This window comes from Prosopis cineraria, unplaced genomic scaffold, assembly GCF_029017545.1.
Source record: "Prosopis cineraria cultivar Desert tree isolate PC_DT_omini unplaced genomic scaffold, ASM2901754v1 PC157, whole genome shotgun sequence".
Classification (NCBI taxonomy): domain Eukaryota; kingdom Viridiplantae; phylum Streptophyta; class Magnoliopsida; order Fabales; family Fabaceae; genus Prosopis; species Prosopis cineraria.
Window position 1 is genome coordinate 6,714 of NW_026555484.1, and position 27,649 is coordinate 34,362.

The 27,649-nt window shown below is 33.3% G+C and overlaps 3 protein-coding genes across 3 annotated transcripts; all 3 read right to left on the reverse strand.

Annotated features, from left to right (window-relative positions):
• Window positions 1–6,458: 6,458 nt before the first annotated feature.
• Window positions 6,459–8,524, reverse strand: LOC129295638 (calmodulin). The gene is made up of 2 exons (XM_054934173.1): window positions 8,304–8,524; window positions 6,459–7,082 (listed from the first exon to the last, which is right to left on the reverse strand). The coding sequence occupies exons 1-2, from the start codon at window positions 8,377–8,379 to the stop codon at window positions 6,709–6,711; spliced, it is 450 nt and encodes a 149-aa protein (XP_054790148.1). The 5' UTR covers window positions 8,380–8,524; the 3' UTR covers window positions 6,459–6,708.
• A 2,880-nt stretch (window positions 8,525–11,404) lies between these two features.
• LOC129295643 (uncharacterized) lies at window positions 11,405–15,128 on the reverse strand. The gene is made up of 3 exons (XM_054934181.1): window positions 14,914–15,128; window positions 14,215–14,784; window positions 11,405–11,774 (listed from the first exon to the last, which is right to left on the reverse strand). Exons 1-3 carry the CDS (start codon window positions 15,056–15,058, stop codon window positions 11,440–11,442), a joined length of 1,050 nt encoding a protein of 349 aa, XP_054790156.1. The 5' UTR covers window positions 15,059–15,128; the 3' UTR covers window positions 11,405–11,439.
• Window positions 15,129–25,561: 10,433 nt separating this feature from the next.
• LOC129295645 (metacaspase-9-like) lies at window positions 25,562–26,789 on the reverse strand. Its single transcript, XM_054934188.1, has 2 exons — window positions 26,383–26,789; window positions 25,562–26,298 (listed from the first exon to the last, which is right to left on the reverse strand). The coding sequence occupies exons 1-2, from the start codon at window positions 26,765–26,767 to the stop codon at window positions 25,697–25,699; spliced, it is 987 nt and encodes a 328-aa protein (XP_054790163.1). The 5' UTR covers window positions 26,768–26,789; the 3' UTR covers window positions 25,562–25,696.
• Between the last annotated feature and the right edge of the window lie 860 nt (window positions 26,790–27,649).

Here is a 27,649-nt window from a genome sequence, read left to right on the forward strand (position 1 = left end):
TATTTTTGCTTTGCTTTTGTGTTGGTTCCGAGAAGTCATAAATTTATAATGGGTAAAAGTGCATATTTATCTTTAAAATATTCTCTAATGAGCACTTAACTCTAAATTATTTGTAGAAATAATTTTGTCCTTGAAATAATTTAAACAGGATATTTTTGTCCATGCTCATCAAATTCTCAATGTTGATTGTTAAAAAATGCAACTTGAAATTTCAATGTGGACCATTAGAAAATTTAACAATCAAGGTAAAAATGTTTTATTTTAATCACTTTAAGGGTATTTCGATTAATAGTTTAGAGTGTTGGGTGTCCTTTAAAGAATATTTTAAAGGTAAAAATATACCTATATTCATTTATAATAGATAATGGAAGGGATGGGCAATCTATTCAACAATTTTTTTCTCTTAACTAATTTTTCAGTTGTGAAAAGTAAAATGATGGCTTATATTTTAGTTATCATATTTTATTAAACAATAAGGAGTAGACGAGTAGTAGTTGTCACTTGTCATGTTATCAATCTAATACATTGATTTCCTGGTCCCTTGAGCCAATACCAAGTAACTAACATATTATGTGAAGAAAAATTTGTTCGTGATCTTTCTGCCATTTGAAAAAGATCCTTAACACAAATAAGCACTTTTTTTTTTAGCAGAAGTGGAATATCATAAAACAAATATGTACAAGTTTATAAGCAACAAGAGAAAAAAAGACTTGAAGCATCACGATCAATGGTTTTTACCAGATCATGTGTTTTAACAGTGGCATCAACTAAGTTATAGACAGAGAGCATAATGCTATGAGGTTAATTAACTTCATCTAACAATATTCGTCTATTTTTACTAGCCTAGAGTTTTTAGCAAAAGGTGCCAAAGCTAAGTCTCCAATATGTGTCTATGAGACAAGGATTTAGATTCCAAAGCATCCACTCATTAAAGGGTTCAATGAAGAAAGATGAGAACCTAGTTTGAGGTAGAACTGGCATCCAACAAGCATTTGCCATGGGGCCAATGGCGAAGGATATGATCTATGTCCTCAATCCTAGCATGACAGCTGGGGCAAGCAGCATCTGTCGTCGAACTTCTTCAAAATCTCTCAACATTGGTGAGTGAATGACATTTTATCATCAGCCAAAGGAATGTTCTTATTTGATGAAGCCTAAGCCATTTCCAAATTTACTTCCAATAGTAATCTAGCTCATCCTAATCATTTTCCAATAAGGCCACATATGCTGAAGCTACTATGAACTCCCTATGGGACCCGAGATTCTAATAGCATGATACTTGATTGTTAGCTGAGGAAGGGTATGGTGGTAGCAATATGGGTACAAACATTAGGTGGAAGAAGCCCTTGAAGTAGGCTCCAATGCCATTGACCAATGTCTATTACATAGTCACATATTGGGCAATAGAGATCAACATTAGATACATCTGCATATGTAAGGAATTTGAGTGACCCTATTTCTCCCACTTGGTTATCTTGCTAAAAGTAAATGCATCTACCATCTCCCATGAGTCAAGTTGTATGAAGCTCCACATTAGGCTATATTTTTGCCATACTACTTCAAAAGTGAGAAGTGTTTTTTACATTGAAATCATACCTTATGTTTTTGGCTAGTTATATTTGGCATGGAGAATCCGAACACAAAATTCATCTGGTTTGTTGATCATATAAAAGGAAGCCTTTTAAAAAAAAGCATGGTTTTGGCTCTTTATATTTTTAACTCCACAGCCCCTATTGGCAATATGTTGGCACTTGGTAAACCTCACTCTAACAGATTAGATTAGTTTTCTGACTCTGGCTATCTGCACCCTAGATAAAGCCTTAGATAAGTTTTTCAATTGTTTTATAACATGACACCAACAGGAGGGTGGTTTACATTGCATAATATAGGATGGCACTAAGGGTGGATTTAGCAAGGGTTATTCGACATGCTAGAGATAAGGATATGCTTTCTAACTAGTGAGTTTCTTTTGGATCTTCTTAATAAGGTATTGATACGTGTCCTTAATTATTCTAAAGTGAAGTAGGGGTATACTGAGGTACTTGCCAAGCAAATTAGTGACTTCAAAGTTGGCATATATGGCTTTGCTAATATGGGGGTACATTCTTGGGGAAATAGATGTGTGCAATGCTTTGGCTAACATGTTACCCTTAGGCATTACAAAATTCTTCTTGGATCTTCTATATTAGATGAATCTTATACTTGGAGATACCCCTAAAAGGCATGAGGTCATTAACAAAGAAGAGGTGTGATAATAGTGCGCCCTTCTTCCTAGTTTAATGGTGTCCCAATTGCCTTGTTCACTTCTTTATGTATCACTTATGAGAGCTCTCCATGCATAAGACAAAAATATAAGGGGATAATAGATCCCCTTATTGTATTCTCCGCAATGGATAAAAGCAATGAGTAGGTTTGTCATTCTATAAGATCTGCATTGTAGGTATAGTGATTCAATGCATAGTGACTTTCATAAATCTATCTGGGAAGCCTACATCCCTAAGAGTGTCCTTAATAAATCTCCAATTGAGTTTATCGAAAGCTTTCTCTTAATCTACTTTAACTGAAAACCAATCTTTATTCCCCTGTTTCCTCCTCATGGCGTGTATGACCTCTTGAGCTATTATAATGTTATCAGTGATGTTCCTTCCCTTGACGAAGCTTTGATTAATAAGGGAGAATAAGATTAGCCATCAAATGTTTGAGCTTGTTTGTAAGGACTTTAATTATGACTTTGTAAGCAACCGAGCAAAGGCTGATAGACCTAAATTCCTTTAATGTGGTAGGGTTAGCGATCTTAGGAATAAGCAATATGAGAGTATTGTTTAGCCTAGTTTCAAGAGGCTTTCCATTAAAAATTGTATTAACCATATTGAAAATAGAGATTCTAATAATATCCCATTGGCTTTGCTAGAATAAGGCGTGTAAGCCATTAGAGCCAAGGGCTTTTAAGGGCTTCATGTTAAAAAGGGCTACTTTTATCTCATCAAGAGTAACATCAACATACAAAATATTGAAGAACCTTTCGAGTAGGGATGAAAGCATACCTCTAATGGCATAGATTGCTCAAACAGGCTGATCATTCATGTATAGATTGATAAAGAACTCATATGCCATATTTTGAAGGGATTGCTTGTCTAAGATCCAATCACCGGCCTCATCTTTAAGGAAGGAAATTTTATTTCTCAAAAGTCAAATTTTAGCTTTAGTATGATAATAGGAGGTGCTCTTATGACTAAGGTTGATCCAATTGAATTGAGATTTTTACAGCCAGAGTAGCTCCTCTATAAAGCAAGCTTCTTTATTATTCTTCCTTAAAACATGCTTGAGGTCATGGAGTGAGGATGAGTGTAGCCATTCCTCTAGGGCTTTCTAACTCCTAGTATGTGTGCCTTTAGTCGATGTTGTTTCTAGAAAATATTACTAAAAATGTCTTGATTCTAGTTTTGGCTACCCTATAAAATGTTTGGATATTCCTTGTGAATGAAAGTGTAGGGTTTCGGTTGTCCTTGACTAGCTAAGCAAAGTCCAAGTGAGTAAGCCCTGCAGTTAAGAACTATAATGGTTTTTGTTGACTTAACTCATTGTGATTGAGCCCAAGAGAAACTTTGAGGGGCTTATGATCAAATTGTAGTTTGGTCAAGTGTTGGACTTAGGTAAATGGATAAGTAGTGGCCCAATAATTGTTGACAAGCAGTTTATCTAATTTGGTAAAAGAAAGGCCACAACTCCAGGTGAATCATGGGCTTGAGTATTTTGCATCAATGCGTTCAGTTGCAACAATAAACTGTCTGAAAAGAGGGCAGCCAAATCGTCGATTATTCAAGATCATATGTCGTTCATTAGTAAAGAGGGTGGCATTAAAATCGCCAGCTAGTACCTAAGGTTCATTAATTGAAGAGGCAACGACCTCGGGAATGCCCCATAGATCTCTTTGAATTGAAGGGTCTAGACTTGCATAGACGACAATAAAGAGGAATGAACAATCTTCACTTAAGAGCTTTATATTAGTGTGGATAAATTGCTAGTGGTTTTGGAGAATCTTCACCTCAACATGGTTAGTCTAAAGCAACCAAATGCCATTGGAGAAGCCACTAGCCTCAATTTGATGTAATAATCTTATCAATAATAGCTTTAGAGATTCGTGGTTTGACAAGGAAGACTAAATTAATCTTGTGTTCTTTAATAAAGGATTTAAGCATAGAATGAAATTTATTTTATGCTACACCTTAGCAATTGCAAATCAGAGCAACTATTAGAGGATATTAAGGGAGTTGTCACTCCATGTTGGAGTGCTTAGGATCCTCATCATTTTCCATCAAATCTTTATTAAGGATAATCTCTTCATCATAAAACTCATAATCGAGGGCTTTTATTATAGACTGGATGACATGTTCTGCAAGGTTGAGTGGGTTATCTTTGTTTTTGGGCTTGCTAGATGCCCAAACCTAATTTTGAATCCTGGCTAAAGAGAAGCTCGGTTAAGAGTTTTTGGTTGGGCATTCTCTTTTATTTTTTTTTGTTGGCCTATCTTTATGGAGGGCTTTTTGGTTGAGTTTATTTTTGGGCTTTTGGCAGGCTTCAGGGGTGATTTAAGGTGTGATATGGTCACAATAGAGTGCTTGGATTGATCTAGTGAGGTGTTTAAGGTTGAGGCTTTGTCTGCTTTGCTAGCAAAGAGGGAATTAGTTAGCACATCAGTGGTATGCTCTTTGTGGTTCTTCAGTGGGGGAGAAGACTTTTTGGATGTATTTGAACATTTGGTAGGCAACAACTGGTCTTTTTAAGGTGCAGGGTATTTCATTATTGGTATTGCGTTGACATCCCTTTTGTTGGACGTATTTGATATAGATCTTTTAGAAGGTATGGTTTTTGAGTTCATAAGGAGGTCAAACCTCAAGCTACTATTAAGGAAACCTTGGTCAGGCACCCTTTTGAAATCCCTATATGACCTCTTTCCTCTTTCGGTTGCAAGCATCCAAGGGCTATACCGGTCTATGGCATTAACCTATTCCATGTTAGTAACACGCGCTGTAGAGTCAACATTCTTGTTAGGCTCTGGTGAGGTTTCTGCCCCTTCCTCTGCCATCTTCAATAGATAGGTGTTAGCAAGGTGTCCATATTTGCCACAATGGAAACAAATTGTAGGTAGCCCTTCGTATTCAATGAAGAGCAATTTCCCATTTATTGTAGTCTTCTACGTGAGGGGACTGGAGAGGTCAAGAATGGTCACCATTCTAGTAAACTTATCTCGCTCCCTTGATGCAATGTTGTAATCTATTTGAATGACTTTTCCAAGGACATTGCCAATGGCTCTGACGAGGCTTTTCTTGTAGTACTTTGTAAGTAGGTAGGGATGTGAATCCATGCAACAACATGGGATATAGAGAGGTTGATTAGTAAGAACTTAGGGGTCTAGAGATGCACTGTGAGATAGTGACTTGAGATCACCCAAGAGCACTCAGTCAATATCTTTTGATAATCTTCCTCAGTAGAGAATTGAGCAATGAAACATCCTCCTTTGAGGTCAAAGAGTTTGAAGGACACATAAACTTCCAAATTCTCTCAAGGTTATCCCTTGGCCTTTTATAGCTAATGGGCATGCCAAGCATCTTCAAGACAACAGCATGGTGCGTGTTGTCTCATAGGATTTTGTGAACCCACAGAGAGGAAGTGATAGATAGGAAAAAAATCCTCCCTTAGAGATCTTGACATCTTTTTCCAGAGTAATGTCATTGTCATCGTCTTGGTTGTCAGCAGGGTTATCTCCGTTCAAGAGTTTGTCATGGAAAGAGATCGCCTTGGGCTTGGTCGGAGTGTTTGTAGTCACATTAATGGCCTGTATGGCCACCGCATCACTATTAGTAGTGATGACCTGGTATGGCTCTTCCTCCATGACTATATCCCCTTCAATCATGGCAGCTTGGTCGTTACCAGCCATGCCCACGTTATCGTCTTCTCTATTGTGCGGCCTGAGTTTGACTTCTTTGGTGGTGCGGTTATTGTCAAGATGTGGTGGTGATTATTCCTCCTTCTCAAAGAATAAGAGCGCGCATTCCATTTTGCTTGAAAAAGAGCAAAGCAAAAACTAAACTAAACATCAAAGAAACCAAGAAAGAAGCAGCACTAGATCTCAGCCAATGCCCTCTCCTTCAGCTTCAGATGATTGTACCCAACCAAATAGCCTGGTCTCAACTCCCTTAAAGCCAAATCTGCTGGACTACTAGCAGTTGGATTTCCACCATGGTGGATGAGAGAAAACGAGACAACACTGGAAGACTCTAATATGTCCCGCCATATTTTTATTGAAAAGAAGCAGGAAATTAAGAACTAGGCACCTAGCGGGCTCCTGCGGCGTCATTATTAATATTAATACACAGCGCATTCATTGACTTCCTTTCATTGCAACGAAAACAATCTGAGCTGTAAAAATTACCCCGCACAGCAAAGATTCCGCCAGAGACCGGAAATGAAAGTGAAATAACCATTAACTAACTTACGAGACAGTTACAAGACAAACTGCAGACACCATTCCACCAAAACAATTAGCTTAGCACTACATGTCACAAAGGTTTGATTCAGAACCATCAAACAAAGATTTTAACAAGGAAGTAGTGGGTCTAGGAGTATCATTATGGCAGTCAACCCTGAGCCCTTCTTCTGTCTTTTCTTTGAATGTCAATAGTTTTTCATCGAGGGCTTGGTGAGGGGTCACTTCGCCATCATCACCTTAACAAATTCCTCGTAATTTATTTGGCCATCACCATCAACATCAGCCTCTCGAATCATCTCATCAACTTCTTCATCAGTAAGCTTCTCCCCGAGATTGGTCATCACGTGGCGAAGCTCAGCAGCGGAAATGAATCCATTCTGATCTTTGTCAAAAACCCGAAATGCCTCTTTTAGCTCCTCCTCAGAGTCGGTATCCTTCATCTTCCTAGCCATAAGGTTTAGAAACTCAGGAAAGTCAATAGTACCATTCCCATCAGCATCTACTTCATTAATCATGTCTTGGAGCTCTGCTTCGGTTGGGTTCTGCCCCAGTGATCTCATAACAGTTCCAAGCTCCTTGGTTGTGATACAACCTGAAATGTAAGATCACACACTATCAAAATCCTCTTCTAAATTCAATGAGGATCAGACACAGAGGCATGCTCACAACCATACGAGAGCTTTTAATCAAGTCTACGATGGTGTCATGTTTTCAAATAACACATTACAATTTACAAAAGGTTCAGACGTCTCTGAGTAAATCATACGGAACCAGCTTCAGTATCATACAGACACACACACACACACGTATACAAACATAACTGTAATAATAGTTAAAAAAGTTAAGAGAAGGATTGGGTTCTCAGTACAGTGCAAAAGCTTGGAATATATGTAAATGCAACATTCCCATTTTGGCAAGGGAAGGCCTTCCTGAATTCGAGGCTTCGGGATTAAGCTAGACGTCAATTAGTCAAATAGCTTCGCATTTTATAAAATCCGTATGTAGGTCCCTAAATCTCTTGTCGCATTGCAGTCTGCAGTTATATGAAGCTAGTGTCATGAAAAGAACACAAACCACAAGAAAGCTATCATTATATTCCATCATCGCATCACATGGCTACTCATCTTTTTTAACGATGAAAAAGAAAAGTCAACAGTAAGGTTTAAGGTATATTCAAAAGCAAATCATTTGTTCTCTCGGTCACCATTGCCTTCAGGCTTCTGAATCTGAATTTGAGAAAGGAACAAGGGGGAAAAAGTGCAACCCAACTTTTTTTCTTATTGACCATCATTCTTTCCCCACTCTTTTTTGCCTACCGATTAGAATCAGAACAGAAGCCAGCATACCGATGCGAAAACTTTCCACGCAGAGTTTCATTCATTTCCAAAGGCTTAACTAACATATTTAAAACCAAGTATGTACAATCGAAGATCATCTACGGCAACACTGCGCATTAAAAAAAAATATTTCCCTATTTTTTTCCAACTATTTTATCTTCTCATCAACCAGGTATCGACAAGAAAACGGTAACACACGCAGAATGATCAGCTAAATAATGTGTGAAATTTAAAACAACAATCGAAACGACGTAAGATCTAAATCTCGACGTCAACAACAAGCAATTTCCCTGAAACACGGTGAAACTTCTCCAAAATCATAAATCCATTTAATTTTCCAAACCACAAACAAGCATCCGCTTCCCAAACACCTTCAGAAGACAGCTAAATCTAGAAATACCTCAAACATAAAATCATTCATATGCCAATTGAAACAACGAAAGAGCGATAAAGAACGAGCAAGAAAAAAGACGAACCGTCTCCATCCTTGTCGAACAAGCTGAAGGCCTCCTTGAACTCAGAGATCTGTTCATCGGTGAGCTGATCCGCCATCGTTGTTCCTTTTTCTTCCCTTGCTTCTTATAATTCCTCTTCCTCTCCGAACGATTATCCTGATTCGGAGAAACAGATCAAAAATTGGCAGTAAACAAGAGAGGGTTTTATGAATCTTCAGAAAAACGCTGCCATTTTTATAGGAAAGTCAAATGGTATGCCATCTAATAACTCCTGGGACGATTACCCCACTAAATTTTTTTTTATTTAAATCGAAAAATAAGTTACCCCCTCAAATTTTATTTATAAATTATTTTTATTAATTTTATTAATATCAATACAATAAAAATAAAAATAATACAGATATATAGAATAAAAATAAATAAAATTTTAAACATAATTCTCACATAAAAATAAAAAATAAATCAATTATATAATATTATTTTTTATTTTTTTATTATTTTTTAAAAATAATTTAAAAATTTTAATTTAAAACAAAACAATCTCGATTTATAAAATAAATTAAATTATATATTTAAAAAGTGATTTATATATTGAATCGGACGAGCATTATCGATTTACACTCATGGCATCCTGTTTTTACCGACACGCCCTTTACTCGTTTGTTTTTTTTTTTTTTTTGGCCTCGTTTGTGTGCTATTCCCCCAACCCTTTCTTTCTTTCTTTCTTTTGCCAACTCTATTTTCCTTATTTTTCGACTTATATTTTTTTAATCGATGCTCAATTAATTAATTTAAGCGCCTAAATGACCATGGGTCCCTCAGGCGTCATTCATCCAGTTCGTATCTAGTCAATCACGAGATGCACCAAAATATCTCCTAATTGTTTGGTAATTCATCTGAGTCTTTTGTTTTTTTTTTTTTTTCCTTTTACACGAGTAAGAGTCCTAGCATAAACAAATAAGGATTTTGTATTAATGTTATTCTTGTAGTTCATTGTAATTCTTACGTAGCTAATTTGTTGATTGAGTCATGTAACATTTTTTTTATAAATTACTGCTAAATTATAATTACACGATGTATAAATTATCCGTTGACATTGACAAGAGAAGTTTGGCAATATTTGTAGTCTGCGAGTCACTCAATTTAAAAATTTACAACGAATGAATAAGTTAATAAACGTGGTAAAACAACCCATTTACGACATAGTGAAATACCCAATTTATGGGGTATTCAGTCCTGCACTTGTATTTTGAGTTTACTCCCCAATTATGGATGCAAGTATATGTACATCTTAGTCAATATTATCTTCCCAATTATTTTAAAACCCATTAAAGTGTTCTGCGAGGATTGAAGTATTTCCCCATAAGTGCCTCTTATGATTGAAAAAATAACATTTAATTAAGGGCCAAAAACGAAGACTAAATAAGTCCGTACATATAAACTAAATTTAATATACATACGCGTTTTGCATTTCGATAAGTTGGGATTTTTAAGTGGGGATGGAGGGAGAGGGGTATTTAGGTAATCTGTGCCTTTGTGCAAGGCGGTATGGAATAGGCACACGCAGTGATGGGAGGATGAGGATCCTATCCTAATGGTGTCACTGAGCCGTCCGATCAATCGCCACGTAGTGACCCAAAGCAATTGGAGAATATGAAGGGCCGATGGATAGTAATAGCCACCCAAACATGAGGTGACAAATGTTAAGTGGCCGCAGGGGATTAGGGCCCTTGGGACAAGCACGCATTGAAAATTGAGGCGATCTGGGTTTACTCGCAATAGTTACGGTTGATGGGGACATGCCATACCATTTAAAGGTGTCGCCGGTGGAGAGTAATTCTTGGATTTGGATGATCCCTTTCATTGGTGGCTTTTTTTAAAAAAATAAAAATTAAAAAAGACTCTGTTTGTTTAACTTAACAAGGTGTCTTCTTCGACGCGACATGCAACGCGGTTACGCGGTTTGGACGCGGAGGCCTTCCCCCGCGGGGGCCACTTTCTTTGCCACGTCACGCTGTCCGTATCTGTCGGTCTATTTTCTCAGCCCGCCTTTTCTTCCCTATCGAAATGACCCAACTGCCCCCCTCTATTCCTTTTCTTTTGAGAAAATATTTAAATATTAAAAATTTTAACACTATTTTTTACAAATTTAATTCAAAATATTTTTCCACTAACATGACCGAATATGTTCAATATCTTTGAATATAAATTTTAATTTTACGAATATATACACACATTCTCTGTAGGAAGGACGAGAATTTGCCGCCCATGCTATGACAAATGCTTGACGCATGCGAGGTGACCTGATAAACATACTCCGTAACAAGTCTCTCTTTAAAAAGTTGAGCATAAATTTAAATTTAATTCATGACAATTACTCCCCAATGTATAAAAAATATTTTTTAAAAGCTTAATTTATTTCTAAATATAAAATATGATAATGATATTTTTAAATAATTAAATAATTTTATTTTTTAAAAAAATAAAATAGATTATTAATTATATATTTTTTTATCATTATCATGATATTAATTATAATATTATTAGGGATAAAATTAAAAAATTATTATGTTTTTATACAAGTTCAACTAAGTAATAAATTTTTATTGGTATGTGAGATTTGATTAAAAATACTCTATATATAAAGATAAAGGGTGTATGACAATTTGTTTTAAAAAAATATCTCACATCAAATCAAACCCATATAAAAACTAATTATAGCAAATTTACTTCTTTTGAATCACATAAGTTGAGAGTTTTTCCAAATTATTTGATTGAAAATTAAACTAATCTAAGATTTCAATATCCAAGAGATAAGATTGTGACTTAAAACGATTACGACGGTCCATTCTCATCATATGTCTTTTAGTTAAATGTATATGGTCCACGTTTTACAGCCAAATTGTGACTTAAAACGATTACAACGGTCCATTCTCATCATATGTCTTTTATAACAATTTATATGGTCCACGTTTTGCAGCCAAAGAAGAACAAATTATATGGATTAAATTTCAAGTGTTCATCAAACGTGCCTTTCTTCATTTAAAAAAAAAAACGAAAGAAAATATAGACGCAAAACTACACCTAGTATGGTTCTAATTAATTGGGATCAAAAAGAGAAATAATCAACAGGAAAACAATACCTTATTGACAAAAATCAGAAAGAGAGTCTTCTCTTACAGGCCTCGAAGGGCAGGTCATTAAAGCAACAACAACCCAAATCTCGAACAATTTCATCAATCAAGTCCCTGCAAATATGATCATGTAAAGCCAAACCTATTCTTCCAATCTCTCGCTTCTCTCCCCATACAATGTCCCTACACACTTCCTCCACACTCTCTATCATTGCCCTCTTGCTCCACATCACCGATTCCTCTTCTTCGTCCTTCACTTTCTTATGCACCAACTCGCTTGTCATAATTTTCTCGTAGAAACATGTGTTTTCCTCTCCTGGCTTCTTCTGCAGCTGTATCTTCTGCTGCTGCACTCGCCCTGTGTGCACATCAGCCTTCAATAATTATTTCATTGATCACCATACCAATGACTATGTCTATTCCCATATGAAGGCCTATTGATTATTAACATCCAGAATTAAATAAAATGCATGCTATGTATATCTTCACTGCTCAAAACAATAATCACAAGCATCTTTAATTTCCCTTGATAGTAGATTCACGAATCATGGTGTTTCTCAATTGAAGGTAATCTTCTATGAGGTATAGCCAGGCATTAAATGTGGGCATTCTTTTGGCAGGTATTCAAACTTTGATTCGCCATGTTTTGAATAATTAATCCCTTCCGTTAAACTCAACCTTTAACATGATACTTTTTTATTTCTTTGAAATATGGACATTTCACCATTAGTGTTACAAGCATCCGTAAAATCTTTTTTTTTTTTTATGGTTTATGATATACGTATTTTTTTTAAATGAAAAACTGAACAATTAATCAAGAGCAATTACAAACTAATTAATAGTAGATGATGTCCTCCTTTTCCACCACCTTTATACAATAAGGTGGGGGTGGATCAAAGGTTTAGTAATTTCATACCCTGTCCCTAGCATTAACAGCAAAAAAAATGAGCACAGTAATTTCCTTTCCTTTCCTAGAGACAAAAATTCAAAGAAACCACCCAATGCCTATACAATAATGATATTCATCTTGAAGTGGACAGATTGTGGTATTGTACAGTGTGCTGGAGGACATTAGTTGGACATAATGATAACTATTTCGCCAAAAAGACTAAGAACAGACACATCTTGTTGAAGCCAGCAGATGGATAAATGGATCTGTAGGGAAGGCAAGAGAAGCAGGTATAAAGCTTAGTGGTGGGGGGGTCGAAATGAGCAAGGCCCTGTAAAAAGTGAAGTAGGTTGCCAGGAAAAGGGGCCAAAGGGATGGGTGTGTGTGTGTGTGTGAGAGAGAGAGAGAGAGAGAGAGAGAGATTGTGTGCACTCTCTTCTTTTTCTTTTTGAACATCATCTTTTGACTGTCTCCTCGTAATAATATATATATATATATATATATAGTCCCTTGCCTGCAGATAGTGGTCCATCATCCCACCCACTAAAGTCGACAAGTTTTCTTTTCTATGCGAAACGGTCGTTTGCGCTTCTCTTTTGGTTTCTAGCAAGCAATATATAAAGAAGGGGTTAATCCTATATATACTTTGTCTTCTTCCTAGTATTTTTTGCGTTCACTATTGAATCAAATTTCCATGAAAAGTGATAGCCAACTATGGAATTACTAAATAAAAAGTAAGAAATTGCTAACGTTACTAGTGATATTTTGACACTGTTTTCATTATAGAAGCTTGCTAGCTGGGAGTCACTTATATTGGCCGCAATATAATTGCAGCAGCAAAAAGGACTTAGTTGGTCCCCCGCCATGATTGTGAAGATGGTGTGGAACACAAGAAGTTATGATTGAAAATTTGGAATCCTAAACATCATGGATGAGGAAGCATATGCTTTTTCATGAATGACCATCGTGTTCCCTCCCCATGAGTAAGTTTATTATCAACATAAACCCTTCCAGAGGGTCAACATAAATTGCAACTTTGTACCTTTCTAGCTTGGAGATTAGTAGATATTCTTTCTGAATGATGACAAATACATTCTTTGAACCAACAAACTAAAAAATGTCTAGCTTTTCCATCAGTATATGACAACCAGATAGATTTAAATAAACAGGAATTGCTGTAGAACATGTGGAACTACGTAAAAATTTAGAAGGATATTTGTTCTTCGAATCGAATACGGCTGAAATGAAAAGATTTATAAAGAACAAGAATTAATAATTTAATGAAGTATCAAAACATTGACCTGTTCCTGTCAATCCAAATTCAAGTGGGAAAAAATAATGACGATTTATATTTCCAAGCTTTTTAGTGGTTTAATTTTCAGTCCATGTCCTTCTTCTCCCTAGTCAAATCCTAACTACCCAAGGGGAAAAAGGACAATTAGAAAGTTGATAACTCAGTTTCAACGGATCGGTTAACAAAAGAGGAAAAAGGCTGTATGATCGATAATTTGCTGGGAAAAATAATGGAATCTTTGACTACCAAAGAAAAATTTAAAAATTTATTCAAAAGGAATGTGGGTGTGTCCAAGCAAATTAAATTGAAAACGATAACTCCGCAAAGAGTTTGGATTAGATCAAAGATCATACGCTAATTTGCTGAGTAACGCGAGAGAATCGGTTAAGTATTTTATATATTCTCAGAACCAAAATCTAGCTAGTTTAATGAAAAATACGATTCGTCACACTAATAACCAAATTAATTCTAGTTAACAGAGCTTCTCCAATGGCTCCTGGTTTAGTAATTTGTAGAATTTATCTTCTAATAAGAATGCAAATGAATCAGGATATGGAAGAAGGAAAAAGTTCGTGAAATTAGATTGTTTTTTAGTGGGGCAAAAAGCGAACGTACCAATTTGATTTGAATGTTGTTGCGAGTAATTCCTGAAACTCACAGGGGACCGAGTCACCTCATCGAGCACGGACACTGGACTTGGCTGCTGCTCGCCTTTAAACTCCGAACAATTAACTTCCGTTACCGTTCTGATTTTATCCTCAAAGCAACTCCCGTTTTTCGATACCACCTCCAGCGAGGGTGTTCGTTGCTGATCTGCCGATCGTACGGCCTCGATGATCTTCTTTAGTGCCTTTAGATCTTCGTCGCATTTCTGAAGCGCATTCAACAGCCTTTCTCTTTTATCCGCTACAGATTCTGGTTTCGTCGCCGCCGGACCCTCATCCAATCCCATCAGCCTCGCCACAAGCGCCGGCGGAGTTCTGAGATTCTCCGGTGTTTTCGCAGGATTTGATCGGCGAATATCAGCAGGAAGAGTGGGGCTCCTTGGTGCTTCGCGTGACAACATGGGATTGAGACAAGCATTGGGTTTGACCTCATTGAAGTTTTCTCCTTCTTCCACGAGAGCTTGTTTTGGCAGTTCTGCTTTTGCTGGAAATGAACTCTCATTCTTAATCTGCTTCTTTCCTGTGAACGGAAAAAGAGAAATGAATGCTATAATGTAGATAAATCCAAAGTCCAAAGGCCAAGCTCTAGTATATGCTTTCTCGGTAAGCAAGCAGAATTTTAACAACATGAGCGGAGGCAATCAATTACCGAAGGTGAGGAATCTGCGAGAGGAGTGAGGCTTGCAGACGAGATGGATGATGCCGGACATGCAGCCAATGGCTTTGGATTGAATCATCTCCGGCGCATTTTCTCGGCGTGACGACGATGACACCGTGCTATTTTGCCTCTTCATTGCTCTCTCCTCGTTGGTGTGTTTGTGTACGCTGACGAAAGGCAGCGAGAAAAGCAGGCGGAAAACGCCTAGTTATGTTTTCATTTTCAATTTTTTTTAAAAAAAAAGGTTAAATGCACCTTCCATTTCCACTTACTTGGCTTTTCTTTTGTTTAAATTTTAGAATTATAGAATTTACTTATTATTTATTACGAAATTTTGGATCAATTACCCATGAATCTGGTTGTTTAATAACAAAGTGCATTATTTATGTATTGTAAATAGAGTAAGTAATTAAATATTCTATATTTGATGTTGATAGTAATTTTGATATATAGAGTTCTTCTAAACAATAAGAGAATCATATTTTTAATTTTTTTGGTTGAGCTTATATAAATTTTATCTTTACTTTTATAATAAAATAATATTAGGGAAATAACAAAAATTAACTTGCGTTCTTAAAATAAATCACTTAAATTTTACATATAAGTAAGGTCAAAGGGATATTAATGAAAAAGGCAGCACATGCATTTGAATTTTTTTAGTATGTAAATCTTGTTCTATAAAAAGTTCAATTTTAAAAATAAAAAGTTTTTGTCCTTTTAATGAAAATTTAAAATTTAAATAAACATTGAGAACAAGTTCATGTTTATGTAATTTTAACATATCCTACTTGCAAATAACCATAATATTAGTAGTGTGGAGATAACGGGAGGACAAGGAGGGACAATGAGGAGTGAAAAAGGTGAGAAATTAAAGCAAAAGGAAGAAGAACGTTAATTAACTAGAGAAAGCAAATTGCACGTGGAATGCCGTGTACTATATTATATTATTATTCTTAATTTTATTATGGTCTATCATGTGAGATATGCAAATCCTTTTATTTGGGATTTATGCCTGGTTTAGTGGGGAGAATTTTTTTTATTTTTATTTTTAGAGATGGAAGTGGAAATGAAAATAAAATTATACTATAAATGAATTTAAAAATGTATTTGGTGTGTTAAAAAAAGAGATGAAAATGAAGTGAGTTTTTTTTTAAGTGAAAAATGGAATGAATATATAAACGAGCATAAAAAGACTTTTTTTGCCCTTCATTTAAAAAAAAGATAAATGATTGTCAAAAATTCATAACCTAAGATAGTATTGTCCAAAAATTTTCAGTTTTAAAAAACTCATCTCAGTTTTATAAGTATATTCAAAGAACTCAATTTTATCAAATTTAATGAAAGTGTATTTCATGCCAAACTGAATTTTAACATAACAAACAATCTCTTTTAAAATTTTACTTTCATTTCTCTTTTCAATTTTAGCGTACCAAACAGGACATTAATTTAAAGAATGTGTGATTAATAGTTGGATTTAATGAAATAGCCAGGGCAAGTACTAATTGGGCAGTTGTTGAGTGTGCATGCCGATTGAGGAAGGGGCAAGTTAGGGATCAACACGGCACGAGATGTGAGTGAGAAAAAGTGAGAAAAGAGTGGAACACATGACACGTCAAAAAAAAAAAAAAAGGTGTCCGACGCGCCCAACTACTGTGCATGATGCTCATGATGATACATTCTTTATATATATATATATATATATATTATGATGATACATTCTTCATTGCTAACTTTTTTCATTTCACTGCGTACAGTGAATTGTAATTTCTTGATTAATTCACTGTTTTGCTTAATTAAGGGCATGGGCGTGATTAAGAGCTAATCCGTGCGTGATTGATTATGCATAGATAATTGGATCCTAAGATTGGCAAATAAATTAAAGTAGGATCTTGTCCCTTTCAATGCATGGGGAAATAACAGACCCATTAATATCAATCTATTGTAAGTGTGTGTTATTCCATGTTCCATGATTTCCATTGAACCATAACTTACATTTCAAGTCACTGGCCACAGGTACATGGCTAAAAAGGAAAAGTTGTCGCTGAGGATTCTTTCTCTATATTTTTTTTTTACTTTTTTAAATTGATTCAAGTCATTATTTTAAAATTATTAAAAAAGACTTGACCATAAATTTAAATACTCATGAGGTTTTGAGAAGTTTTTTAAAATGAGATCCTTCAGTGGCATAAATTCAAAGCTTTAAATTGATTGAAATGTTCTTACCAAATTCTCTCTCCTCTCTTCTCCGACACCAATTGTTGTCGTGATATTTAACAATGACTTCTACAATGTCAATAACACTTCTTTCTCTTCTTACTCATTTGTCCTTCCTTACCTCCTTCTTACCTATTTGTTCTTCTCTATCTTCATCTCCTTCCTTCTCTTTGAATTTGAACTTATAGACCACTACTAACATCTGCCTCTTAAAAAAAAAATCCAAATTCAAAGTAATAAAAAAAAGTATTCATTGGAGGAAAGTAAAAGTTGGTCAAAGAAAGTTTTTTTAAGATTCAATCCAAATCCATTTTCCATCATTCCCTAATCTCACTCTATTTGATCGACAATAGAATCCTTGTTCACGTCATTGTGCTTCTATGCTCCGATTCTTGAACAAACCCTCTTAGCATCATTAATAACGGTTGAGAATAGGAATTCATAGTTTCAAGCTTTAACAAGATAGATTTAGTTATGAATCATCTCGTGCACCAATTCCCAATTCATGGTTCTTATTTGATTTTTGAGTCAATGTGGATTTCTCTTTCCTATTGTTATTGGGTTATTTCTTGGCCACTATGATGAGCTCTTTCTCATGTTGAAATTAATATGTCTGTTAACAAATATTGGTTCAAACGATTGTTACACATGCTTATCTACCCAACTTTGACAACAAATTGTGGGTCAAAGCTTTTCTAATGTCATTGTTTGGTTAGAATTTGCTTACCTGCTTGCACCTGATTATGGAATTGATCATCTTCGCATTTTGCTCCTAGTGCTTTCATTTAACCTTTAGTAGCAAGGAATCTGATAATTTAACTAGGATAGTAGTCTAAAGTTCTTTGAGGTATATTTGATTTCAAAAACCACAAGTATCTGAATTTTTTCCATCGCTGGCTATGAGATTGCCAGAACAAAGGATTTATCGTTCATCACTTGAAGCACGTTCAAACTTTAAATCATCTGTTAGCGATGGAGAATTCTAATACTAGTGTTGTGAGCTAGCTGTTTTCAATATGTGGTTTCGTTTCTTGTTTCAATCCCACTTTCCTATTTTTGTGGAGAAAAAATTGTAGTATATTGGAAATAAAATAAGTTATTGCTGTAAAGGCTGTAACATCGGCTAGACATCATGACTATTTACTTGGAGCCAGATGGAAAATTGTAGGGTGGTCAAACTTCACATATAATTTGGTCCCTCTCAGTATTAATTGTTGATATTTTCAGATTATGAGCAGCTAAGCCCAAGTTAGTGAATGGCTTGATATGGTTATAAGTTATAACAAAAATGGAACTAAATGTTTCTATTATAAAGGGGAAAGTCTTCATCAGTTTAATATATGTTGTGCTAGATGCTTCTGTTTGTAACTCAGCTTTTTGATCAATTAGTTGCAGGGAAAGACCTATATGCATCATAGAAAGGCAAATTTACCCCCACTAGCTAAGGAAAAAATTAAAAATTATAACCTAAAATGTTGTTAACTAACTCCTAAAATTTTCAATCGTCCTCACTTAAGAAAATCACGTCTCCTTAAAATTTTTCACTCCTCTCCCTAAAATTTATTTAATTCATAAACTTATTTATATATAATAAACTTAAATAAAAGGGAGAATGCTGGAGAGAGTCTTTAGAAGGAAAAAAAAAAGTGAGGGTTTTAAATAACTAAAATTTTATTTATACTAGTTCATCAATTGACTTGTGCATAGATGAACTTTAATTATTCAGGATCCTCATTGCTTTTTTTTTTTCTTTTCTCTTTTGAAACTCTCATTACCATTCTCCATAAATAAAAATAGTTTTAGAATGGAGGAAACAATAATTAAAAAATAACTTTCTCTAATTGTATAAAAAATATCTCAAAAAATTTATATGCTATAAAAAAGTAGATGAAATTTTATTTAATAAATAATAAAATAAAAACATTATTATTTTCTAATATTATGAAAAGTTTAGTTTTATAAAGACATTATTATTTTTCTATTATTATAATTTTTTCCTTTAATTTAATTTAATAAACATTAAGATATTATATTTTAAAAATATTAATATTTATTTTAAATGTAAATTTTTCTCTCATTAATTAATTTTTCTAAATCTGTCACTAATTAATTGATTCCATTATGATGACCAAATTGGAGTTCGCTTTGCTATGGCGGGACAACTTGTCATTGATTTCCAGTTAAGCTTATTTTTATAGGAATGATAACCGGCGCGTACCTAAACACATGGTTGCAATGCGCGTGCATTGGCTGGTCTCCATTCATCTTTGGTCAAACTTTGATGCATTATTGAAACATCCCTCACTCAAATATTAAATTTATTTTCTTTAAATAGTATTAATTTAAAAAAAGAGTCTAACATATTAATAAAAAATAAAAGACATTTTCTCAAATATTATCATAATAATAATTAAAATACTTACCTTAATAGGAAGGATAAAACCCACAATTTTAAAAAAAAACTCTTAACATGAAAGGAAAAAATCTACTTTATTAATTAAGAGACTGAATAATTATTTAAAAAATATATCATGCAGAAAAATTTTTCTATAATTGAAATGGTTCGTAAATATTAACTACTATGTTAGGAGAAATCTACCATGATAATAAAAAAATTTTACAAATCTAAAAAATTCTATCATTGTATTTAAGAATATAACTTAACTAAATAGAGAGCGTTAAAATGAAACCTCCTTAGATAAGTCTTTCAAAAAGGAAAACATTTAGATTAGCAAGTTATAGTTCTTAACATACTTTAAAATAAACAATCTAAAAACTTAAATTATATGAAATCTTTTAGATAATCAAATAATAATCTTTAAGACCATAAAGTGGCAGATGAAAGTCCCATGACTAATAAAAGCAAAATAAGATAAACAAAATTATAAATTATAAATGCTCGTAATAATCAAAATGTCCTAAGTTGACATTATATATATTACTTCAATTAAAAGAGAGATCATATAGGCTAAGAGCATCAACATAGACTCAATTACTATCCTAATGCTCCTTTAGTTGGACCCTTTCTTGTACAAATGACAACCACAAGGATGAGATGCAATGATCCTAATAACCAATTCTGTGAAGAAATGAAGTACATAAAGCAATTAAATATGCAGATTACTAAGTGAGAACAAAACACATTTTTAAAATGGTTACACATTTAAGTTGTAAACATAACATGACAACTCTTTATCTCTTCCACATACCATACTCGATATTTTGATTTATCCGATCAAAGATGGACTAATCCAAGCCATAAGTATCACCAATTGCACTTATGGGGGGATGCTACATGATAAAATTTATTCAACACATGACCTTCAATCATACATCGTGTCATGCAATTAAAAACACTTTCAATACATATAAATATATAACATTAAAAATCACATTTTTCAATACACTTTTTAATATAACACTTTATGATAATTAATATCCACTTGACAATATATCTTTTTATAAATGTGGATTTTCAACATATATATTTTATAATTTAAAATACACATAATTAATTACAGAACACGCAATACAACGTCAGGAAGTGATTATCCTTTTTTTTCCTCAAGAGCTAAATAAAAACAATACGTGGTCTCCTCACGACCACGGTAATACAACAAAGTTAATCTATAAATTTCATTAGAGTATAAGTCGCATATACATATATTTCAAAGGGCAAATTTAAGCTAAATATTAACCTAAGATTTTCCCCAACTATCTCAATCATTTATATAAAAGAGTTTTCTCAATATTTATAAATCTAATAAAGTTTTATAACTCTTAAAGTATTAATTTTAATCACATGCTTATCTCAATTCTTTACTTTAAAGTCTCAAATCTTACTCTAAGCGTCCCCACATCTGATAGAGTTCATACTTAGAGATGACGCTTTTTTTTTTTTTTTTGGGACCTGGAAAGAGATGACTCATTTTAAAACCTCAAAATAAATGTAAATATATTATTAGAAGAATTTTCTATCAACAAAAAAAATCTAAAAAATTCTAAACAGATCATTCACTACATTTTTCATTCTCAATAATCTAAAAACTAAACTGATAGAAAGATTGAAAAATTTGAAACATTTACGTGATCATAGAAAGCTTTAAATAACCTTTGAAATATCTGAGTTAAATCTAAACTCGAATCTAAACTCAAAAATCTCACACTGCTAGTACTTAGCGTTTACTGTCACCGGATAGCTTGCTCTCTGTGCGCCGCCGACCGATATTTTGGAGTATGTGAATTTGTGTGCGTTACAAGGTAGGCTTCTTCTTCTTCTTCTGTTTCCGTATGAGTAATATATTTTATATTATAAATAAGACCGATATATATACACGCACATTTATATCCACTCCACTTATCCTCTCCCTTATCTATATATTTATATTATTTTTTATTATAATTGAAATTAAATTCTCATAATTTATTTTATATTAGAAAAATTAACCTCTTTTAAATTATCTTACTTATTTTCTAAATTTATTTTTGAATCCTAAATAATTTTTTATGCCCAGAAAATTTTCTTTATATGCCTCGAAATTGCCGATAATTAATCTCACTTAATGACAAAACCTTAGAATGTTACACATTATAAGGCTAGGCTGAGCTTGTTTCTAGTGGTTGGTCACCATACTACTTGGTATTGTTATTATATTCAAGTTACTTGCCCTACATGTCTATCTAATATTTGTTTAATATGCTTGCAGATTGGATGCTTGTTTAATATTGTTGTTATATTCAGGTTGAGCTTGTTTCCATTGGTTGGTTACCTTACACTGTCAATGCCAGTGATCTAGAAAAAGGCTTGTGTATTTTGACCCTAATGTTGGAGATAAATTTTTGGAAAAACCAAAGGCTTTTGATATTTTCAAGGAGCAACATCTAAAGACGCTTATCATATCATGGGATCAATTGTAATAGCTTGTAGGGATTAATTGTGCATGAAAATTTCAAATGAGAAATATGAGATCAATTGTTATACCCTATTGTCTTCACTGGTATTCACTATATAAGTTGGAAGTAATGCAAGAACATATTATTGCTCAGTGATAAATAAATTTGTTAGTATTCAATTATTTTTTTATGCTTTAAGTTGCAAGGAATATATAAGCACATGTTATTATTTAATAATAAATAGATTTATGAATGTTCAAATAATTTTTTTTATGCTTGTAATTGATGTGATTAAGCGTTACATGTAACTATAATAGCCATTGGGGTTTATTTCAAAACTTTGGAAAATTTTTAAAATTTTTATTTGTATTTTTAGAATATCTATTAGTGTTTTCATGAAAAATGATATAATTGTTAAGCACATTACACATTTCATGTAAATTTTTGATACTAAGATTATTTTTTCATGATATGCAAAAAGTATATTCAAATATAAGGTGCACTCCATATAAAATTTTGACATTGGGACTTTTTTTTCCCCTCAAAGTATGCATAAGTGATATTAAAATATATAAAAAATATTATATTTTATTAAAGATCAGTTGTATATCATGAAAGAAAGGTTGCACATGCTTCCAAATGCATCTATAAGAGAAATTAATAAAGGATATTAAAATATGTATAAGTGATATATATTCAAATGTATGGAAGAAAAGTGCATTTTATTAAAGATCAATCGCATATGGTGTAATAAAAATTGCATATGCTTTCAAAAATATTCATAAGGAAAATTAATAAGAGATAATCAAATATGTAAAAGTAATATTTGAATATATAAAAAAATTATATCTCATTGAAAATCAATCACATATTATAGAACAAACATTGCATATGCTTTATTGAAGATAATTTGCATATTGTGGAAGAAACATTATATGATATATTAACATTAAATAGCCTTATTTGACATATTGATATAAAAGGACTTGTGACTATTGATAACGAATGAACTTGGACAACACATTGACGACAAAAAACTTCACTCAATTTTTTTTTTTTAATCATTCAAGGGATTCATGTCATTTAACCTTCACCAATAATTGACAATGAAGGATCCCATTTCCCAAACGCTCTCGAGACTTTATTAGCAATTTAATTTCTGGTCACGTCTTTTTGAGCAATTTTTCCAAGCAAAAAATGAAAGAAGTTCGACTGATCCAAATTGTGCGCTTGTGTGCGCGGGAGACATAATAAATTTAATTTTCCTAGCTCAAAAAATTAAGCCCATGTCAACCGAAAAGCCCATCACGAGTTTTATCAAATATACCCCCTTTTGTTAAAAAAGAGCAAGTCATTCTTCACCGAACACTCTAATAAAATAATTTATTTTTAAATTAATATTATTTTTTTATATTTATTTTTATTTAATAAAATATTTTATTTTAAAATAAATATAAACTGACTTATTTATTATGAGTACTTTAAAAAAAACACATTATTATACTTTAAATACTAAAAATATTTTACTTTTTTTAATATTTTACCTCTAAAAAAATACCTTACAATTTTTAATAAAAGAAGTATCACTGTATTTCATTTTTTTTTAAAATAATATCTCAAGTTTTCAACCAAGTGCCTTGCTCCTTCATCATAGTTGGCAAAGCTTTAATATTCAGGTAAATTTTCAAATCATTTTTTTTAGGTAAAGGGATTTTTGGGCCAATTTATTAATTAATTGAAGCTAAATTTTGTTCTCGTCTAATTTTAAGGACGATTTCTATTATAACTCAATTGTTTATTTGTACTTTGTAGAGAGTCTACAATGAAAAATATTATTCATAAGTTATAAAAAATGTAATTTCTAATAAAACATATAGACACCAGAGACGAAACTAGGATAAGAAAGTTGGGGGAAAAATTTTAATAAAATTTATTAAATATATTGATATATATATTTTTTTTGTTTTTTATATTTAGAATAAAATTGTGTCAAACATACTTTTATAATATGAAAAATTGCGTGATGAGAATGATTTAGAAGTTTATAATTTTTTACAAGAGATAAAAAAATAAATTTAGGCCATATTTTTTATACATGTAATAAAACCTCTAAATAACTACATATTTGATGCACTTAAACTAAAATTAACCAATTTTATATGCAAGTTAAATAATAAAAATAAATTTATTTAAATAATTAATCAATTTTTACAGTAATAATTTATTCAACAAAAATATCTTTTTCAAACAATCTAGTAAAATAAATAAATATATAATATAAATATTAGAATTGAATCTTTATTAACAAAAATTTAATTTTATGATGTATCCATAATAAAAATATTTTTATAAATCAATATAATAGATAAATTATTCTTACTTAAATAAAAAACTATATATACATGCGTATGTGAAAGAGGGAGGGAGAGAGCAACATATACACATATATATAAGATGGGAGGCCATCCAACCACATACAAAAGCACATTCCATGAAGACCCTCCACATACAAATAATTACGCTCATATACTAATAATTGGTAATTAAGAAAGTTAAATTGGTTTATCTTAAAATTTAATTCTTGAAATATGCAACTGTGTTAGGTAAAAATGTTAAAGGTATTCTTGATATATGAGTGAGATTGTCATTGATGATAAAAGTCTTATATAGCAAGAATTTGAATTCGTCTGAAATTGATAGGGCTACTGCCTGTTTGGATAAGCCATGAGAATCAGTTACTCGTACGGAAACGTGGTTCGGTAAAAAAAATCCAAAAACCTTTATTTTTGAATAATTGATTATGTGACCCCAAACCAAATTTTTGCCTAAGCTATTATCACCAGCTTATCAATTTCAATTATACTTGTTTGAGCATTTATTACTTGTCAAAATTTTTAGTCTACCAAATATACCGATGGCTTTGTGTAATGTATCAACAGAGAGTGTGAACAATGAAAAATCAAAAAAGTGAATGCTCGAGACAAAAAGAAAAGTGTTTGAAAAAAATGAAATAAAAATATTTATTATATATTATTAAATAGAAAAAAAAATTAAACGTGAAAAAAATAAAAAAACTGCATCATTGATAAAAAATATTATTAAATATTAATATTATAAATTTATAATAATTAAATTTAAATTTATATTGTTTATCAATTTATACGTGTTAAATAATTTTAAAATATGAAATGTATCATTATTATATTTTTATAATAATAAATAAAATAAATTTAATAATATCACATGCAATTTTATTTAACCTAAAACTCACGTTCTTTATTGTTATTTATACATTTAAAATTAATTTTAATTAAAATCATTCAAACATTTTTAATTTTATGAAAATTAATTTTAAAAAATATCATTCAAGCACCATCAAATTATAATATAATTAATTATAATTAAAATTTATTATGTTAATCAATTTTTTATGAGCATTTATACCTAATTGAAATACAAAGACACCCTTAATGTTCTAAGTTTTGGAGATGGAATGAAAAAGTCAAAAGGCAGGGGTGAAAGTGTCAATCCATCATTTAAATACCAGTATCATTTTCGATTTATTTTATAATATTCAACCAATTGTACAGACGATATATCAACGACGCAGCCATCGCCAAATTTTGCAAATGAAGAACGTCGTCATGTATCATGCGTCATAAAGTGATCACAAAGCAGAAGCCTGAGGTTGTTGCCACAGGAACGTGGCATCAGCATTCTCGTCGCTGCAATAGAGACAAGGGTGTTGCTCAAAGCCTTTGGACTGAAGGATCTTCCTGGCCCTCACAACAATCTCTCTGTTACTCAACGGAGCAGGATCCTCCACAAGCACCATCTGAACGGCGTTGCTGAAAGCTCCGTAGGCTTTTCCACCGGTCACGGCGGGGTCCATGTCGGCGGAGGTTTCGTCAGCCCGGCATCCACTGAGTAGAATTCCATCGTCGGGCTTCGGGGTCTGGAACAAGTCTAGCTCCACAAATGGCAGCCTGAACCTCAAACTTGCTTCGGATCCGAAGAACTCCAAGAAGTGGGTTCCGACGTCGGAGCTGCTTATGTTTGTTAACGATGAAAGGTGTTGTAATACGGCGGAGAAGGGGATGGTCTTAGGTTTGGAGGTAAGGTTCACTGTGTCGTCCTTGTGGACGACCGACGATGGTCCAATCTGTTCCTTCTCTTTGTCAATGAGCCCACCACTGTGGCACGAGTCCGACAAAATCGTCAGACTCGCTCTCTTGGGAACCCGGTTCACCAATTGCCTCAAGTCCAAATCTACATGTACGAGCATCAAGAATCTCGAGTCATATTATATTACAGCAAGTGTTTAGAAATGACAAGATAGTGAAAGAGACGAACCAGTGATGAGATTGAAATCACAAGGGACAATGGCTTCTTCTTCGCGGCGAAAGGGGAAGCCTGGTTTCATGGAGGAGATTCTGGTTCCATGTCCACTATAGTGAAAGTAAAGGACGTCTCCTTCTCGAGCTTGATCAACCATGCGAGCAAGAGCGAGCTTGATGTTAGCTCCAGTGGGCATGGTTGAGCCTGAGCCTGAGCCTGAGCCTGCAGGAGCAACATCAGTAAGCAACTCAATATTGGAGGGCTCGAATCCGAACCTGTTGATCAGAGTGTCTCGCATGGCCAACACATCGTTTATGCAGCCATGAAGCTCATTTGGAGTGTCGGGGTAGTTGCACCCAACCAATACAGCCAACCTCTTACTGTTTTTAATTCCTTCCATTTTCTTTGGATGTTCTGTTGGTATGAGCAGGTGAATGGTGATGGACTCTTCATTGGCTTCAGCTTTTATATTAAGAGACCGCCTTGTTTTGCTTTGGATTTGATACAAGTAGCCTTGTGTGTATTTTTTATTGACTTTCAAGTCAGGGAAGTTATATGATTGAACATTTAAGAATTTTTGTTCTCATATATAAGAAATCCTTCAACGACCTATAATTAGAGATTTGGGTTTCGAGCCAGAGCATACGTCTCTGGTTGCAGGACTTGCAAGCCAGAAGCAGAAAGAGGGCCTTCGGAATTCCGTGCAAGCATGTTCTTAATTTTTGCTTTTTATGTGAGTTTGAAATTGTGACTCACATTTGTCAGCCGCTTTCGACATTAGGGTATCTTGCCGATCAATCCCATTATAAAAAAGTTTTTTTCTTTTTTGGCTTTGTCAAGTAATCAGCGGGTAATTCAGGAGATTGAAGCCTAGACACACAATTCTGTTAAAAATCTTTTCCATAAAAGTTGGTATTGGCGTATACTAGTATTATTTTTTTCATTGGCGTGCAAGCAGATGCAATTCTCATACAATATCGTGCATTGATCCCGGGTCATCCTATCATCCGCTATTCTTGTTTGATTTTGTAAATTAAAAAATAAGAATGAATTAGCAGATAGAGATGATGCGTAACGAATCAAGACTTGTGTGCTTTAAATGTATCCGGTACATCGACCTCGGAAGGAACGTGAGTGTATGCGTGCTTCGGTACAAGCGTGTGTTTACTGTTTTCAATAAAGAACAGAACCGGTAGTCATTCGTTGTCAGTTAAAATATTACGTTTCTTGATAAATGATCGTGTTCACTTGAATAGCTTGATTTGAAAAACCAATTAAAAGT

Excerpts from the sequence above, each read along its gene's own strand:
- LOC129295638 (XM_054934173.1), bottom strand. The coding sequence starts at position 8,379 with ATGGCGGATCAGCTCACCGATGAACAGATCTCTGAGTTCAAGGAGGCC. Across the intron at positions 7,083-8,303 it reads GTTCGACAAGGATGGAGACG|GTTGTATCACAACCAAGGAG; the intron begins GTTCGTCTTTTT and ends CTTACATTTCAG.
- LOC129295643 (XM_054934181.1), bottom strand. The coding sequence starts at position 15,058 with ATGAAGAGGCAAAATAGCACGGTGTCATCGTCGTCACGCCGAGAAAAT. Across the intron at positions 14,785-14,913 it reads TCGCAGATTCCTCACCTTCG|GAAAGAAGCAGATTAAGAAT; the intron begins GTAATTGATTGC and ends TTCCGTTCACAG. Across the intron at positions 11,775-14,214 it reads ACAACATTCAAATCAAATTG|GGCGAGTGCAGCAGCAGAAG; the intron begins GTACGTTCGCTT and ends ATGTGCACACAG.
- LOC129295645 (XM_054934188.1), bottom strand. The coding sequence starts at position 26,767 with ATGGAAGGAATTAAAAACAGTAAGAGGTTGGCTGTATTGGTTGGGTGC. Across the intron at positions 26,299-26,382 it reads TGATTTCAATCTCATCACTG|ATTTGGACTTGAGGCAATTG; the intron begins GTTCGTCTCTTT and ends TCGTACATGTAG.